Here is an 18,014-nt window from a genome sequence, read left to right as displayed (position 1 = left end):
AACCATAACTTAAATGCTGCATTCCGTCCTTTTCACACTACTTGAGATGCTAAATTGCACCCTGATGTCCAAAATGAAGCATTTCACTGTGTTTATGCAGCTGCAGGACATTCACTACATCTTCCTGTGTGCCACCTATGCACTGGGCACTTCCCTGGCCATATCTGACCCTTCCAGCAGCCCTGTGAGGCAGGTCCTGCCATCCTTAGAAGAAGGGCATGGACTCATTCTCGGCTCCATGGGTAAGCAGATAAGACACGGAGCCAAGTCCTGCTGCCTCCACTCCTTGCCATTATTCATGTGAGCTTGTCTGATCCCCTTGAAATCTGGGTTTCCAGCCATCCTCTGTCTCATCAAGGAAGGCTTTCCTAACACAGCGTTTACTGTACTCCCTTCATCTGAGCTCTCCTTCTGGAGCTGTGTTCCTATGTTCTACCTCTAGGACCAATTAAAAGGCTATTTAAAAGAGAAAACTTCTTTTATGAGCCAGAATAATGTCTCCTATCTTCGTATCATCTGGAAGCTGGGGATTCATTACTCTCAGCAATTCCCTGCTGTTGTTTCTCTTCTGTGTTTTAAAGAGTGTTTGTCTCAAAATGATTGACAACAGCTGCTCTTCTTTCCTGCCATCCTCCTGATCCAGACTTGTATTTGTTCAGATCGAACACTAAGTCAGCCTTCCAGTACTTTAACAAAATACCTGAGCTAATCAACTTAAAAGAAGAAAGGTTTGTTTTGGCTCATGGTTTCAGAGGTTCCAGTCCATGATAACTTGACCCTGTTGCTTCAGGCCTGTGGTAACACACTATATCATGCTGGGAGCGTGTGGCAGAGAAAGTCTGTTCACCTCATGGAGACTGGGAGCAGAGAGAATGACAGGAAGGGACACTTCAAGGGCATGTTCCTAATGAGCCAACTTCCTTCCACTAGGCTCCACCTCCTACAGGTTCCTCCTCCTGATAGAGTTGCAGGTGGGATTTTTTTTTTCCTTCTCCAAAAGGCAGTTTTTTTGTTTTTCAGTACTGATGTTTAAGAAGCCAGTAGTAACAAACCTCCAAGGACGTTATCCAAATGGAAATAGTCAAATATAGTCAGTCATCCCTCAGTTATCCGTGTTGGGCTTGGTTCTAGGATCCCCCACATACCAAGACCTGATGATACTCCAAGTCCCTTACATATGGCATAGTGTTTGCACCCAATTTATTCCCAGTTTCCTGTGTATATACATATAATATCTAATATGTAAATACTATATAAATTGTTGTACTATTCAGGGAATAGGGACCAGAAAAAACACCTTTTTTTTTTTAAAAAAACATTTCCTTCCTGTGGCCGGTTGAATCCACAGACCTGAAACCCATGGATACAGAGGACCATCCCATCTGTGTGTCAGATCCTTTCTGTGTGCAGGCTTGGTGCAGGTGCTGCTTTCCCAGAGCCTCTGGTCAATGGAGCCAACAGGCAAGTAGACAGTCGCCTGCCATCCAGTGTTCTAAGTGTGAGGAGAGAAGCAGAGGCAGGCACTGCAGGAGCATGGGGACCCCAAGCTTGTGTGAGCAGTGTATATGGGTGTGGAAGCAGGAACCAGATCAGGCGCCCCACAGGAGCTGGGCACCAGAGAGCTTTGTCTGCCCCTATAAGTTCTTTCTGGACCCTTCCCAGTCAGCCGTCTGCCCTGGAGGCTGACCACACCAACAAAATCCTCAGCCTCCATCTTCTCTTTAGTATTGGGTGGTGGGGACTGGAAGGAAGGAGGAGAGTGAGGCCAGACTATGGGTCCTTCAGCTTGGCTGTGTCCCTCTACTGAGTGTCCCTGCTGCTCCCGCAGGGCCTCTGTTTCCTTCCAGGCTCAGGAACTGCTCTCTCCCTCAGCCTTTCAGAGTGGGAGGAGTCGTGACAGCCTGCAGCAGCAGCTAGTCCAGGGACAGAGTGGTCAGCCTGGGCTCTGGATCTAGGTGTGGAGTCCATTCCGCTCAAAGCAACTGAGTAGAGAGGAGGGTATCTAGGTGACCCCTTCCCCTAGATTACTCTAAATAGGATGGTATTAGCAGTTCTCCTGAAGCAACAATATATAACCAAGAAATGCAGATTCTTGGTCCCTTCCCACATCTCCAGAGTCAGGCTTCCTATTGGATATAGGAACCACCCAAATCCATTTGGTCTCAAACACAGCCTTACCTTTATTACACCTGCAAAGACTTGACTCCAAATAAGATCACATTCTAAGGTTCCGAGTGGACATGAATTGGGGGGTGGGCACAATTAACCAAATACCAGTATTTTGCACTTGACCAGAGGCAACAAGAGAAGGCAGAGACGAGGTGAGGACTATGGCAGGGAGTGAAATTAGCAAGGAGAGTGGGCCACACATTCGAGAAAAGATGGACATACTGGTGTGGGAGCTGTGTAGTGTCCTCCTAAGAGTGGCAGCCCCGGGCCCTCACCCAGGCCCATGGTGATGGAATGAGGAGGAAAGGGCTCAGGCGGATTGGAGGGTCATGCTAGCTGGCTAGTGGGCTGACTAGCTTTCTCTTCTTTATTTTACATTGAAACAGGCAGTGAGCTGGCTCTCACCTGTGGACACCGAGAAGTTTCAGTGGGTTAAAAACTTGGTGTTATGTGCCGAATTGTTGTCGGTAGTTTTTAAGAGCCTAAATTGAGGCAGATTTAATTTTGTGATGAACCAAAATAAGTTCAACTACCATTTTATTTTTTTTTTTTAATTTTTATTTTATTCATATGTGCATACAATGTTTGGGTCATTTCTCCCCCCTTCCCCCATTCCCTCCCTTACCCCCCCCACCCCCACCCTCTCCCCCTACCCCCTCAATACCCGGCAGAAACTGTTTTGCCCTTATCTCTAAATTTGTTGAAGAGAGAGTATAAGCAATAATAGGAAGGAACAAGTGTTTTTGCTGGTTGAGATAAGGATAGCTATACAGGGAGTTGACTTGCATTAATTCCCTGTGCATGTGTGTTACCTTCTAGGTTAATTCTTCTCAAACTAACCTTTTCTCTAGTTCCTGGTCCCCTTCTCCTATTGGCCTCAGTTGCTTTAAAGTATCTGCTTTAGTTTCTCTGCGTTAAGGGCAACAAATGCTATCTAGTTTTTTGGGTGTTTTACCTATCCTCATACCTTCCTTGTGTGCTCTCGCTTTTATCATGTGATCAAAGTCCAATCCCCTTGTTGTGTTTGCCCTTGATCTAATGTCCACATATGAGGGAGAACATACGATTTTTGGTCTTTTGGGCCAGGCTAACCTCACTCAGGATGATGTTCTCCAATTCCATCCATTTACCAGCAAATGATAACATTTTGTTCTTCTTTATGAGTGCATAAAATTCCATTGTGTATAGATACCACATTTTCTTAATCCATTCGTCAGTGGTGGGGCATCTTGGCTGTTTCCATAACTTGGCTATTGTGAATAGTGCTGCAATAAACATGGGTGTGCAGGTGCCTCTGGAGTAACCTGTGTCACAATACCCCAAGAGTGGTATTGCTGGATCAAATGGTAGATCAACGTTTAGCTTTTTAAGTAGCCTCCAATTTTTTTCCAGAGTGGTTGTACTAGTTTACATTCCCACCAGCAATGTAAGAGGGTTCCTTCCCCCCCCCCCGCCCCCGCATCCTTGCCAACACCTGTTGTTAGTGGTGTTGCTAATGATGGCTATTCTAACAGGGGTGAGGTGGAATCTTAGTGTGGTTTTAATTTGCATTTCCTTTATTTCGAGAGATGGTGAGCATTTTTTCATGTGTGTTTTGGCCATTTGAATTTCTTCTTTTGAGAAAGTTCTGTTTAGTTCCCTTGCCCATTTCTTTATTGGTTCATTAATTTTGGGAGAATTTAGTTTTTTAAGTTCCCTATATATTCTGGTTATCAGTCCTTTGTCTGATGTGTAGCTGGCAAATATTTTCTTCCAGTCTGTGGGTGTTCTCTTCAGTTTAGAAACTATTTCTTTTGTTGAGCAGAAGTTTTTTTAGTTTTATGAAGTCCCATTTATCTATTCAGCTACCATTTTAAAACAACCCTTTTTCTTTCAGAATAGATTTACAGAAAAGCTGCAAGTATATTCAATTGCTAGGTACCTTTACCCTGTCTCCCCTATTGCTCAGGTCTTGCAGTAGTGAGGCACATGTGTCATAAGGGACAGACCACTGCTAATTAAGGACTCAGTTTTACCCAGGCTTTCCTGGTTTATCCAGTGTGGCCTCTTCCTGTTCCAGCAACCCATCTGCAACTCCATGTGTATTTAGTCAACCTGTGTCCCCAGGCTCCTCTAGACTGACAGTTGTCCTTGGTTTTGGTGACCTTGGCAATTTTGAGGAGTACTGGTTAGGTAGTTCATGGACCTTTGGTGTTTGCCCACCTGATGTTCTCATGGATAGAGTGAGAACAAGGGCTTTCGGGAGGAAGGCCACTCTTACTCCATTACCTCACATGCTGATAAATACCATCGGCATGACTTAGCATTCTCCACACTGACCTCCATCCTCTAGGTGAGGTTGTGTTTGTTAGGCTGTTCTCTATAAAGTTACTCCCTCCCTCCATCTGTCCTGTTTAGAAGGAAGTCAGCAAGCCACCCACACTTAAGGAGCTCCACCTCTGAGGGCAGAGTATCTGCATAGGTTACTCATCTGCCTGGGGATTGTCCATTCTGCTCTCACTGGTTCATCCAGTCCTTAGTGTCTGTCAGTATGAGCACATGGACAGTCACTGTCCTTTGGCTACAATCCAATGCTCTGTTCAAGTTTTGGCCATTGTCTCCTGCAGCCCTTAGACTTGCCCTTCAGTCCAGGGCTTGGGGGGATGTATTTGTTATTTGAGTTCATCTCCACTAGCTTCCCTGTCCCCCACTTATTTAGGACCCCTGTCCCTCTCCTTCCCTTTACCTCATGGCTCCAGCCATACCTTGTGGGAGGCAGCTTTGCCAACCAGGGCACAGCACTCGCTGGGCAGTCTTTTGTGTTGCTTTACAGTCCTAATGACTCTCAGTTACTTAGGTCAGCACCTCTCTCACCCATTCAGGGAGAGGTGTTACCCACTTGTGATACAGTTAAAATCCTTCTCACAGTCTGCATTCCTTCATGGGTCTCCCTCTGCTAATTGGTTTGTGTTTGCAGACATTAAAGTTTACTCTTCATGCCACAGGGGTGTCTGAGTTGTGACAATGCATAGTGTGTCATGCCCACAACCACAGTGTCATATGGGATAGCTTACCAGCCCTTCATCCACTCACCCCTCTCCCAGCCTCTGGCAGCACAGCCCTGATCTCTTTTCTGCCTGTACTTTACCCTTTCTGGATTGTCCTGTAAATGGAGCCACACAACATATAACCTTCCACGCTTGCTCCTTGCACTTAGCAAAGTGGACTTCAGACAGCCATTGCCAGGAGGTCAGTTCCTTCCTTTTAATAACCAGTCACAGTCAGCGTGTGAATGGGCAGTTGGCTTACCCATTTACCTATGCTTCCACTTTCTGGGTTCCTTTTTTTTTTTTATTTTTTTTTTAAGCAGCACTGGGGTTTGAACTCCCTCATGCCTGCCTGCTAGGCAGGTGCTCTTACTGCTTGAGGCAGCCCTTTTGCTTCCAGTTCTTGACAGTCATGACTAAAGCTGCTATCAATATTTGCATGCAGGTTGGTATGGCCATACATTTTCAGACCAATTGGGTGAATAACTAGTGTCAGCCCAATTACTGGATCATATGCTGAGGTTATATTTAGCTTTACAACAAACTGCCAAACTGTTTTCCAAAGTGGCTGTGCCATTTTGTGTTCCCACCAGCAATGACCAAGAGTTCCTGTCACTCATTATCCTGGCCAGCAATTGGTATTCTGTCTGTGTTTCGGATTTTCAGCATTCTATAGGTGTACAGAGGTATCTCGTTACTGTTTTAATTTGCATCTGTTGTCATCTTTTCATATGCTCATTTGCCATCTGTGTATCTTCTCTGGAGATGTGTCTTTTCAGATCTTTTTGTGCACTTTTAAAATTGGGCTGTTTATTTTTAAAATTTTGAATATTAAGAGTTTTTTTTCATGTTCTTTATACAAGTCCTTTACCAGATATAATTTGCGAATATTTTCTCCCAAACCATAACTTGTATTTTTTATCCTCTTAAGTTTCTTTTGCAGATTTTCAAAGATTTAAATGGTCCATGCTATCAGTTTTTTTTTTTCTTTTTCATGGATTGTGCTTTTGGTTTGTGTCTAAAAACTCATCACCAGGCTGCATGTGGTGGCACACAGCTATAATCCCAGATACCTGGGAGATGGAGATTGGGAGGATCATAGTTTGAGGCCAGCCCTTGCTAAAAGTTAATGAAATGTCATTTCATCCAACAAGCCGAGTATGCTGACTCATGTCTGTGATCTCAGTTGTATACACAGGAGACATAGGAGGATCATAGTCTGCACAAAAACATGTGACTCTATCTGAAAAATAACTAAAACTCAAAAGGGCTGGGGATGTGGCTCAAGTGGTAAGAGTGCTTGCCTAGCAATTATGTGGCCCTAAGTTTAATCCCCACTACCACCCCCCCAAAAAAAATCAACATCCCCTTCCTTTCTGCATAGCTTAGATTCTGCAAAATGTTGCCATTATGAAGGGGCAGATCTGATTTCCTCCTGTGCTTGTCTTCCAGCAAGACCACTGGTGCAGACCCTGCCTTTAAGAACCACTGTCAACAATGGCACTGTGTTACCAAAGAAACCCAGTGGCTCCCTGCCATCCCCGTCTGGGTCCAGGAAAGAAATCGCTGTGCCGGCAGCCAAAAGGTAGGTCCCTGGAAGCACCACGTGGACTCACAGCAGCTCTCTGGTGGAGGCTAAAGCTTGCAGAAGCCTAACCTTTGATGTGTTGCTGTCTCAAGAACTCTATAAATTTATTATTATTCTTGTTTTACATTTAACTGAATTGTCTGTGAAATCTCTTTGACTAAAACCACAATGTGCTGTTTTGCATTTTCACTTAAAGTTCTCTTTATAAAAAACAAATGGGAACATGGCCTAGAGAAAAACACGCATGTTGTTCCCGTGTGCATACATAGATTGCCATAGCAACCGTGAATTTCTGTCTGTCAGATTTGGGTAAGCTTGTACTTATAAATTGTCCCTAAAAGTAGGGCTCTAGATGTTGATGCTGCTGTCACAAGTCATACTTTGGTCCCCACTTTTCAACGATGTTACATAATTGTCATATTAAAATGTTATATCTTATAGCCAGTAGAAATTCTTAGACTGATGGTGGCAGAATACAGATGGCCTTGAAGAAATTCCTCTGCATCTCTACCTCCTGGGCGTGTCTCAAGAATGCAGCAGAACTTGTGGAGTTGATTAAAATCCTGATGGTCTTCACAACACTGGGGACTTGGAGCATGGGCTTCGTGGTGTTCTGAGGGCACCTGTGGGCTTGGAGAGGTCAGGGCTTCATCTGACGCCAGCCGTCTTCAGTTTGCTTCTCTTTCCTCTAATTCAGTCTTGAGGCCTCACTCCAGAAGGTGGTACCAAACCAGCTGCCCCATATGGACTCAGGGTGGTGGGTGTTTACCATGTGCCTTTTATGGGGTACTTCCTTATCTTAGAGAGGTCTGATGGCCTGTGTCCCACCCCGTCCCTCTCACAGGAAACTTGTTTAGACTGGCAGATGCTGTTGTGACTCTTGTCTGACCTGTGTCCATTTTTTACCCTGACCAACATAGCCATTCTCTAGGACAACCCTGACCCAGAAGGAAGTTAGGTCACCCAACAGGTGAGATACAGAGGTGACTCAGCTCGGAAGCATTTTATCACTCACAGATCCAGGAGTGGGGACACAGGGTGCTCCACCAGCAAGGAGAGGGGCGGGTCAGAGCTTTGCCTTTATGGGGGCCCATGGCACATCCTCCAGGCCTTCCCTGGAGCATTGTGGGTTGGGTACTTGAGAGAAAACATGTACATAGTGAAGAACTTTTCTGCATGATTCTGGTGTCCACCTTTAGGTTCATTCTTGAGTGGCAGCTATAGTGTGTTGAGTTTGGGGTCAGTGAGATGAGGAATGAGTAGCCTAATTGCAAATTCATTGGAAGTCTTAACCAGGCCAAAGGTGACGGGATACAAAACAAAGCTATGACGTCTTTTACAGATATAGAGTGTATGCAGAATGGCCTGTCCTTGCTAGGCAGAGTCTCCTGGCGTTCATCACATAGACTCTTCTGCGTGTACTTTTTGGAATTTTAAGAAAATTGGTTTTGCAGTGCTCTTACGAACTTGAAAACACAGTACTTGGCCTCATTTTATATCTGTAAAAATGATTGAATACTCGTTTGAATTATTTGTATTTATAACCAACACAAAATGACATTTTTGGGCTCTAACCGGCAACATCTAGCTATAAGATTAACAAGTTTGGCTTTTTCTTTAAGATTCAGGTTTCCATCTGTTATTTTTATTGTGGTAAAAACGCCTAACATTAAATTTGCCATGTTAGCCATCTTGAGAGTACAGCCGAGTGGCGTTACGTATATTCGTGTTGTTCAACAGCTCTCTAGAGCTTTCTCCTTGCAAAACTGAAACCCTAAACTCATTGCACAGTAATTCTCCTCCCCACCCCCCACTGCCCTTGGCTACCACCTCTATCCTTTCTGTTTCTGTGATTCAGATACTTCACGTAAGAGGAGTTCTGTATGCTTGTCCTCTCATAACTGGCTGCTTTTGCTTAGCACAATGTCCCAAGGCTCATCAATGTTGTAAGTGTGTAACACTTACATGCATGTGTACATAGCACATTTTATTTATCCATACATCCACTGATGGATACTGAGTTGCTTCCGTGTCTTAGCTACTGTGAATAATACTAGTATGATCATGGGTCTACAAATACATCTTTAAGGACTTTATTTCAATTATTTTGGGGATATACCCTACAGTGTGATTGCTGGATCATGTAGTCACTCTATTTTTAATAGTTTGCGAAACCTCCATACTGTTTTCCATAAAGACTACTACTTATTACCATCAACCATACACAAGGGTTTCAGCTTTGCTGATCCTCAACATTTGTTGTTTTCTATTCTTTAGTTTTTGAGACAAGATCTTGCTATGTAACCAAGGCTGGCCTTTAACTTGTGAATCTCCTGCCTTAAGCTCCCAAGTGCTTGGATTACAAGTGTGTGCCACCATGGCCATCTTTTCTGTTGGTAGTGCCATGCTAATGGGGGTGAGGTGACACCTCATTACAATTCTGACTTGTATTTCTCTTATGACTAGTGAAGTAGAGCATCTTTTCCTATGCTTTTGGGACATTTGTATGTCATCTTTGGAGAAATGTCTACCCACGACCTTTGCCCATATTTAATTGAGTTATTTTGTTGTTATTGTCACTATATTGTAGAAGATCCTTATCTATTTTGGATTTTAACCACTTATCAGATATGTAATTTACAAATATTGTCTGCATTCCCACAATTACTCTTTCATTCTGAAATGCAGAAGTTTTTAAGAATACACAAATAACAATGTATTGTACAGATTACTTTTGCTTTTAGTGTCATATCAAGAAATCATTATTCAATCCAATCTCCTGAAGCTTTCCCCTGCATTTTCTTTTAGTAGTTTTACAGTTTTAGGTGTTATTTTTAGATCTTTTATTGGTTAAATGGGGTCTCAAGGACTTTTTGCTTGGGTTGGTCTCAAACCACAATCCTCCCAATCTCTACCTCCTGAGTAACTAGGATTACAGGCATGAGGCATCATGTCTGGCTTGTTGGGAGATTTTTTATTATTGCTTCAGTTTCCTTGCTAGTTACAGGTCTGTTCATATTTTTATTTCTTTATGATTCAGTCTTGTTAGGCTGTGTGTTTCTAGGACTTCGTTTCTTCTGGTCTCAACAGTTTGTTAGCATAAAACTATTCAGTGTTCTCTTTCTGTGACACCAGTTCTAATATCCCCTCTTTCTAATTTGAATTATTTAAAGCTCTTTTTTCTTTTGCTAGTCTATCTAAAGGGTTTTCAATTTTTGTTGATCTTTAAAAAAAATAGTTCTTGGTTTTGCTAATTTGTTTTCTATTGTTTTTTTTGCTGTTTCATTTATCTCTATCCTTACCTTATTTAGTTCCTTACTTCTGCTATCTTTTGGTCTCATTTGTTCTTCTTTTTCTAGTTCCTTGAAACATAAAGATGGTAGATTTGAGACCTTCCTTCTTTTTATGTAGGCATTTGCCACCGTAAACTTCCCTCTCAATGTGGCTTTCACCTGTCCTTTGGTGTTGCTGTGTTGTGCTTTTGTTTTCATTTGTCTCCAGGTACTTTCTAAATTTCCTTCTGTTTAGGAGTGAGTTGTTTCATTCACATTGACCTTTTATAACAGAAATAATTAATGGAGGAATGAGAATCTTTCCCTTTTTTCTTGAAGAAAGAATTTTATAATTCATATCTTTATGTATTTGGAATTTAAATTAAAAAATTTCAGAGCAAAAAGTAAATACTGAAGTGTAGATGTAGTTCCTATCTTTCAGTTCATTCAGTTCTTCATGAGAGCACTTGTCAGGCATTTTTGCTGTCATTGACTTTGTAAAAGTCTCTGTTTGGGCCCAAGGTAACCTGACGTGCAGCAGTGGCCACATTTATGGTCTTCCTAGGCCTCTTAGGATTAATTGGCATGCTTGTTAGAATTCCTGGAAGGTTGTATTTTGAGTTCTAATATTTGAACCTTGTATTCAGGGTCGGAGGAGGCTGGGAACCAAGTTTTCTGGAACTGACCTCAGGGATGAGTTGGATCTGATTGGTCCTTTTCCACAGGTGTGAAAGAGGAGGAAGTAGTGGGCACTTCACCCCTTCTTTGAATCAGTGAGGAGATAGACGTATGTTTTGATAATAACAGATTCTAAAAACCAAGGGCTTAATGGCATCATCTCTAATCCTCAATACAGCCTCACAAGGTAGATATTCTTACCGCTATTTTGCCAGTGAGAAAACCAGAGCTCAGAGAAGTGAAGTGCCTTCCTTGTCCAGGAGTCCCACAGATAAAGTGGGACCTGGTCCCCACATGGGTGTCTCTGCCTCCAGGCTCTCTGCCCCTTTCTGTGCTGCAGCAAAGATCTCCAGGCCAGCTCTGATATCAACTCATGAAAACGCTCAGTGTAACCACTTTTTGGAAGGCACCCCTCTTTATACCCTGTCCTGTTTGTTTACTATTTGTTAGAAGCAGGAGCTGGGGTCAGGAGTGAGGGTGATTCTGAGCAGACGTTTCTAGCCGGTCTCAGAGACAGAACTGTCCATTAATAAAGGGGTTAAGGGGCTGGACTCTAAGCACAGCAGAAGGCCTGTGCTGTGAGCAGAGGCCTTTCAGCCCTCACAAAGGGCTGCTGGGTAGTGGCTACCCTCAGCAGTATTGTTTTAGGAGGAAAGAGGGAAAATTATGGTTCAGGTGTGTGTATGAGCATGGAAGTGCTAACCCTCCTTCCAGAAGCATTTTTAAGGCCACCGTAGATTCTCTCTCTCCTTTTTTTTTTTTTTTTTTTTTTCAGTACTGGGGTTTTGAACTCAGGACCTTCACCTTGAGCCACTCCACTAGCCCTTTTTTGTTTTTTTTTGTTTTGTTTTGTTTTCCTTTTTCTTTTATTATTCATATGTGCATACAAGGCTTGGTTCATTTCTCCCCCCTGCCCCCACCCCCTCCCTTACCATCCACCCCGCCCCCTCCCTCTCCCCCCCCCTCCCCGCAATACCCAGCAGAAACTATTTTGCCCTTATTTCTAATTTTGTTGTAGAGAGAGTATAAGCAATAATAGGAAGGAACAAGGGTTTTTGCTGGTTGAGATAAGGATAGCTATACAGGGCATTGACTCACTTTGATTTCCTGTGCATGGGTGTTACCTTCTAGGTTAATTCTTCTTGAACTAACCTTTTCTCTAGTACCTGTTCCCCTTTTCCTATTGGCCTCAGTTGCTTTTAAGGTATCTGCTTTAGTTTCTCTGCGTTAAGGGCAACAAATGCTAGCTAATTTTTTAGGTGTCTTACCTATCCTCACCCCTCCCTTGTGTGCTCTCGCTTTTATCATGTGCTCATAGTCCAATCCCCTTATTGTGTTTACCCTTGATCTAATGTCCACATATGAGGGAGAACATACGATTTTTGGTCTTTTGGGCCAGGCTAACCTCACTCAGAATGATGTTCTCCAATTCCATCCATTTACCAGCGAATGATAACATTTCATTCTTCTTCATGGCTGCATAGAATTCCATTGTGTATAGATACCACATTTTCTTGATCCATTTGTCAGTGGTGGGGCATCTTGGCTGTTTCCATAACTTCGCTATTGTGAATAGTGCTGCAATAAACATGGGTGTGCAGGTGCCTCTGGAGTAACAGTCTTTTGGGTATATCCCCAAGAGTGGTATTACTGGATCAAATGGTAGATCGATATCTAGCTTTTTAAGTAGCCTCCAAATTTTTTTCCAGAGTGGTTGTACTAGTCTACATTCCCACCAACAGTGTAAGAGGGTTCCTTTTTCCCCGCATCCTCGCCAACACCTGTTGGTGGTGGTGTTGCTGATGATGCACTAGCCCTTTTTTGTGATGGGTTTTTTCAACATAGGGCCTAGCAAACTATTGCCTGGAGCTGGCTTCAAACTGTGTTCCTCCTGATCTCTGCCTCCTGAGTAGCTAGGATTACAGGTGTGAGCCACCGCTTCCTGGCCCATAGATTCTCTTTTCAATTTAAAAGTAATCCATCCAAATCACCTGCTCAGCTATTGTCAGCACAATACTGCCAACTGGAAGTGTACAGTTTTCTAGACAGTGTCCTAGACTTTGGGTTGTGAGTTAGGTGGTTCTGCTGGCTTCCATGGGCCTCTATGGATGTGAGCCCCATCCATCTGGAAGCTGGAAACAGAATCAGCATCGAGCTGTGACTGTTGTGAAGTCCTGTAAGATCTCTCACCAGGAGAGAATTTTGCCATTAGAAAGAAGCAAGCAGGGCATTCCGAGTATTAGGATTAAAACAGCTTCCAAGTCGGTGCAAATGTGTTTGCAATCATAGAGGAATTTTTCTACAATCAAAGTTCTAAAGGAACCAACTTGGGGCATCTGTGGTGTGTGCATGGTATATGTTTGCTTTCTTTTCTCTGGGGGTTTTCAGCCTGGTGCTTAAGAACAAAATCTCCATTGGAAATAGGCCAGCACCCAGTGGTTGTGCTTTGTGTTGCCAATTAAGACTTCCATTAGGATTGGGAGGCTTGCTTTGGAATCCTTGGGAAAAGCTTTGTTTCCATTAGTCAAAAGAAGAAAGGCAGAAAATCTAGGGAAGACATCGTAGGTCATACCTTGCTCTGTGGACTATTGAAGCTGACAGTAAAAAACGCTTCCCCTGGCTCAGGAAAAAGACAATCACTCTATCTCTCAGTTTGGAGCAGAGCTTTACAATAGCTGTGAGCTCCAAGCGTGAAGAGCCAAACTGGTACAAGCAGAATTATTTTAAAAGTGCTCTGTGCCAAGTACCAGATAGCACGGTAAAATAGCTAGTGCTTCCAAACAAACAGCCACTGCCCTTTGGAAAAATAGTTGTGCTTGTTAAAATACAGCGTTTGCAACTGCACTGAAGTCAGTGAAGATAAGTGCACAACTAGAGGAGCAGAAACAAACTGACTTCAGTGGATTCTTGAAAAAACTATTCCTCATGTTTCTTTGTTATTCAGATTCATTGCAATGTAAGTGTTAAGCAGAGCAGAAGACCAGTTGAACCCATCCCTTATCAGAAGACACACAATCCCTGCACTAAGGTAGTTGTTTGGCTTCATATGGTAGGGAAAAGATCCTCTCAGACCACCAGCCTTCCTGGGAGAGGACATGTATTTTGCCACAAAGGTATGTTTTTAGGCAGTGATAAATAAGAGCATTAATTAATTTAATTATTGAAGTTTGTTACCTCCTTCCGTCAGAATTAGGTATCTCATAATTTGCAGGGCACAAAGCCAGCTTGGTCCCTCTCCCCTAGGGACTCAGTGGCACTCAACACAGCACCCAGTACATGGCCAATGCATAATTAGTATTTGTTGAGTAATTGTTTCAATCTAGTGTTTGCCATCCTGTCTGTCATGACATGGGGTCATTAGTAGATCTATGGTCATGCATAAGAGCTACCTGACAAATTTCTGTTCTGATTGTAAAAGTTTGGGAGCTTTTTGGAGAGCCGTTTCTCCAAAATCACCTGATGAGACAAAGACGTGATTGTAGCTTCTTCTGCTTAGAGTTATTATCTGATCATAAGAAGAAAGATTGTCACCAGTCTCCACTGCAGAAATTTTATAATGTCTGAAATTTAAATTGGCAAGAATTCTTGAGGCATATGTAATGAAATGTGAAGAACCATTTTATCCTCAGAATTTGAAGGATTGGGGGCTGGGTGCGGGGAATAGAGAACATACGGGAAACGTTTATGCATTTGTGCACCAAAACCACTTACCCTGCCTTCAGCACGGAGTCTCGCCAGCCAAGTCCTCTGCAGTGTCCCAAATAAAGAGCATTGTTTTCAGTTGCTGTCCAGAGGGAACACAACTTCTTTGATATCCCTGCTGGTGATTAAAGGAGGCTTCCTGTGGCGAGTCGACAGCCTTGCTCTCTCTGGCTGCCCTGGTTGCTGCAAATGTCTTGTCTTTCAGCTTTTATTCTCTGTCCTTCATTTGTGTCCTAGTAAATCCTCTTTAATTCATAAGGGCTGTTGGCTCTCAGAAGGAAGTGTCTTATTTTTTTCTACATTCAGGAAAATAATAAGATTTTTTTTTAAGTTTAACATTTTGATGCAAATGTGGGAATGGCAAATGTCTTGAAAGAGCTGTGATGGATTGTACCCAGGTCTGTTTATGCAAACCAAGATGTTTTTCTATTCTGATGTGTGCATCCTGCAATTTGCTGAGCCTTCTCACAATACTTTCCCACACTTACATTATTGCACTTGTATGGATTTTGCTCTTACATGTAGATAAACAGGTCTGTGAGTCTTTCAGTGCAGGCAGACTGAAGAGATCAACACAAGGTGAGGGAACTCAGGTCGGGTTTGGAACCTAGCTGCTTCTGTCCTTTAACTCAGGGCCTAGTGTGTGGCAAGGCTTAAGTCATGTAACTTATAGTCATGTAACTGTATTCATTATTGATATGAATTGGATTTTGTAGAAGCCCAATGGGTCCTTCAAAGTCAGTGCACTTGGGTGTTTCATCAACTGCAAGTGGTTATGTGGTCAATAGGGAGAGTCTGTGGTGAAGCCATCAGCCCAGATTCTTGGTGAACCTCAGACAATTTGTTTCATATCCCTGAATTTGTTTCTTCCTCTGTAAAACAAGGATAATGCTGTTTTTTTTTTTTTTTTTCCGGGGGATCTGTGAGGCTTACATGAAATAATACATGTAAAATCCAGAGTACTTGGTCCATGGTAGCTATGGTGGCTACTGCTGTTTCCAGCACTGACACACCCTGTTACCTGTTGCAAGCACCAAGTTGAGTGTTAGTCATTAGAAAATTGGTTAGTAACAAGGCCTGCCTGGGGGTGGGTGGCAGTGGGAGAGGGAAGGTATAAGGAAAGGGTGAAGGAGGGCGAATATAGGAGAACTATTATGTTCTCATGTATGAAAATGGAAAAATGAGACCTGTTGAAACTATTCTAAGAATGGGGGGAGGGAAGATAAAGGAAAATGACAGAGGAGGTGAATTTAACTAAGATACATTGTAAGCGCTTTTGTAAATGTAACCGTGTAACCCCAATACAATAATATGATAATAAAAATTTTAAAAAGAAAGAAAATTGGTTAGTGTTTGCCACAGTCTACTACTAGTCGTGGTTTTCCAGCTCTGTAAGGGTGTTTCATACAATTCTTTAAATTGCCATGAACTTACTATGAACTCCCCCAAGGACACAGTAGAGGCAACTCTCTGGGCTGCTTGCTGCTGCTACAGAATCTCCCTGGGCAGGGTGTGATCGTGCAGGGCTACATAAGCTTGTGATTTTCATCACTGGAAGATCTTGGACTTCAGGCACTAAAGTTTCTATGATTTTTAGACTGCAATCCCAGTTTCAGAAATGTCATGTTGTCCTAAGATGTGTAATTTTCTTGTCCCCAAGTTGAGCATCCTAAAAAGCCCGGCTCTGACCTTTGGGTTTCCCATGCAGATTCCAGTTGTAGGTTTCTGGTGCTGCAAAGGCAAGACTTCCTCAGTTACCAAAAAGGCTATGCAGAAAGTGTCTTCCAATAAAATCATCACAATCACAGTCATCTTGCTTACATTTGCTCACTCAGGGAGTGAGGTGATTTTTTGAAAGCCAGCATACCAGGCAGTCTTTAAAAGCACACCAAGAAGTAATTACCTGAACTGGAAACTACAAAGAAAAAGAGCTGAAGGCCAGGCAGAGGAAGGAGCAGACTGAGGAGGAAAAGAGAATGACAGGAGGGTGAGGAAGGAGCAGTGTCAGGCAATCAGCAAGGGCCACCTGTGCGGGAATTAAATCGTGGGAATTAAATGAGACATGGGAACTCAGCTCCGCAGCAGGACTCCTGCTGTCTTCAGTCCCTCAGCTCTTGAGCCCTCTTTTGTGAGACTTGCTTCTTTGTCATTCCTCCATGATGAAGTGTGTGCCCTGTAGTGCCCACGACGCCCCAGCTTCCTTCTTCCTCCTCCATAGAGTGCCATGACTCTGCCCACATTGCTGTCTGGAGTCGGCTACCTCTGATACCCAGCAGCTTCTCAACCCTTTTCCTGGGGGCTCTTCTCACCCTCCTCTCTCCTTCCTCACTGTCTTACTTGGTGACTTTCTCCACATCCGTGGCTCTGTGACCCCCTTCATTGGGCACCAGATGGACAGCCCTGATCTGAGCCATTTCAGGACTTGCAGACCTATTTGTGCCCACTCACAGCTCCAGCTTCTTGCACCCAGCCAGACCAGCCATTACTGCACCTCTTTCCACCACCCCATCCCTAGAATGGACCCCCCTCCCTCCCTCCTTCCTTTCCCCCCTCTCCTTCCTTCCCTTGGTCCCTCCTCTCTTCTTTCTTAAAGTTAAGTAGGTGTGAATTCAGGGAAACTTTCTTTATTCGATTATCCATTTATTTCATCCTTTCCTTAATAAAATCCGTATGGAGCTTCTTTATGAAGTTCTGCAAAGTATAAACAATGAAATAAGATGTCAAGGATAGCCTACAACGAAGATAAGAAAAATTTACAGGGACACCTGAAATACAATTGCATGTTCTGTTTTAGTGAGTTTGGGCTGCTATGATACAGTACCATAGACCATATACATCTGTTGACTTACAAGGAACAGAAATGTCTTCTCATGGTTTGGGAGCTAGGAGGCCAAGGTCAGGCACCAGCACAGTCAAGTTCTGGTGAGGACGCTCTTCTGGGTTGCAGACTACTGTGTTCTCATTGTGTCCTCTCGGCGCAGAGGGTGAGAGAGCTCTGTGGGGTCACTGTTATGAGGGCACTAACCACATTCATGAAGACTCCACCCTAATTACCTCCAAAGGCCCCGCCTCCAAATATTATAACATTAGGAGGGCGCAACTGTCTGTGCATTACATGCTGTGGGAGGGGGACGCTCAGTCTTCACCATGCCCTGGCTCTGCTTTGTATCTATGGGGTTCCTGGGTATAGAGCAGGCTCTTCTGTCTGGGTAACTACAACACATCACACCCTTCATTTGATCTTCCCAGGTCTCCCTTCCTCCCCCTTCAGGCTTCCAGCCACTCTAATCCCTCTGGTTTTACAGAACCAACTGGGTGCTTGCATTAGGTGCCAACTCAAAACAAAGGTGTTTTATCTGTGGCGAGTTGTCTGTTGTTACCAGGCATCCTACTTGTGACTGTTCCAAGTGAACCTTTAGGCCAGAGATCTTTGATATCAGCACTACTGGTCTTTGGGGGTGGATAATTCTTTGTTTCAGAGCTGTCCTGAGCACTGTGGGATGTTGCAGCATCGCTGGCTTCTTCCCAACCACATGCCAATAGCAGCCCCTCCCCTGAATTGGGATGACCAGAAATGCC

At 43.5% G+C, this 18,014-nt stretch overlaps 1 protein-coding gene across 8 annotated transcripts in view; it reads left to right on the top strand.

The window, feature by feature from the left end:
- The window catches only part of Eml1 (EMAP like 1), a 175,933-nt gene that overhangs the window by 112,236 nt on the left and 45,683 nt on the right, over positions 1-18,014 (top strand). For all 8 annotated transcript variants that reach the window (XM_074067179.1, XM_074067178.1, XM_020176219.2 and 5 more), the window contains exon 3: positions 6,648-6,780. In XM_074067179.1, the coding sequence (XP_073923280.1) occupies positions 6,648-6,780 (133 nt within the window). The remainder of the gene's footprint in view (positions 1-6,647; positions 6,781-18,014) is intronic.

Source organism: Castor canadensis, chromosome 3, assembly GCF_047511655.1.
Source record: "Castor canadensis chromosome 3, mCasCan1.hap1v2, whole genome shotgun sequence".
NCBI classification, from domain to species: domain Eukaryota; kingdom Metazoa; phylum Chordata; class Mammalia; order Rodentia; family Castoridae; genus Castor; species Castor canadensis.
Note: the sequence above shows the minus strand (reverse complement) of the source record. Positions and strands in the feature narration are given on the sequence as shown.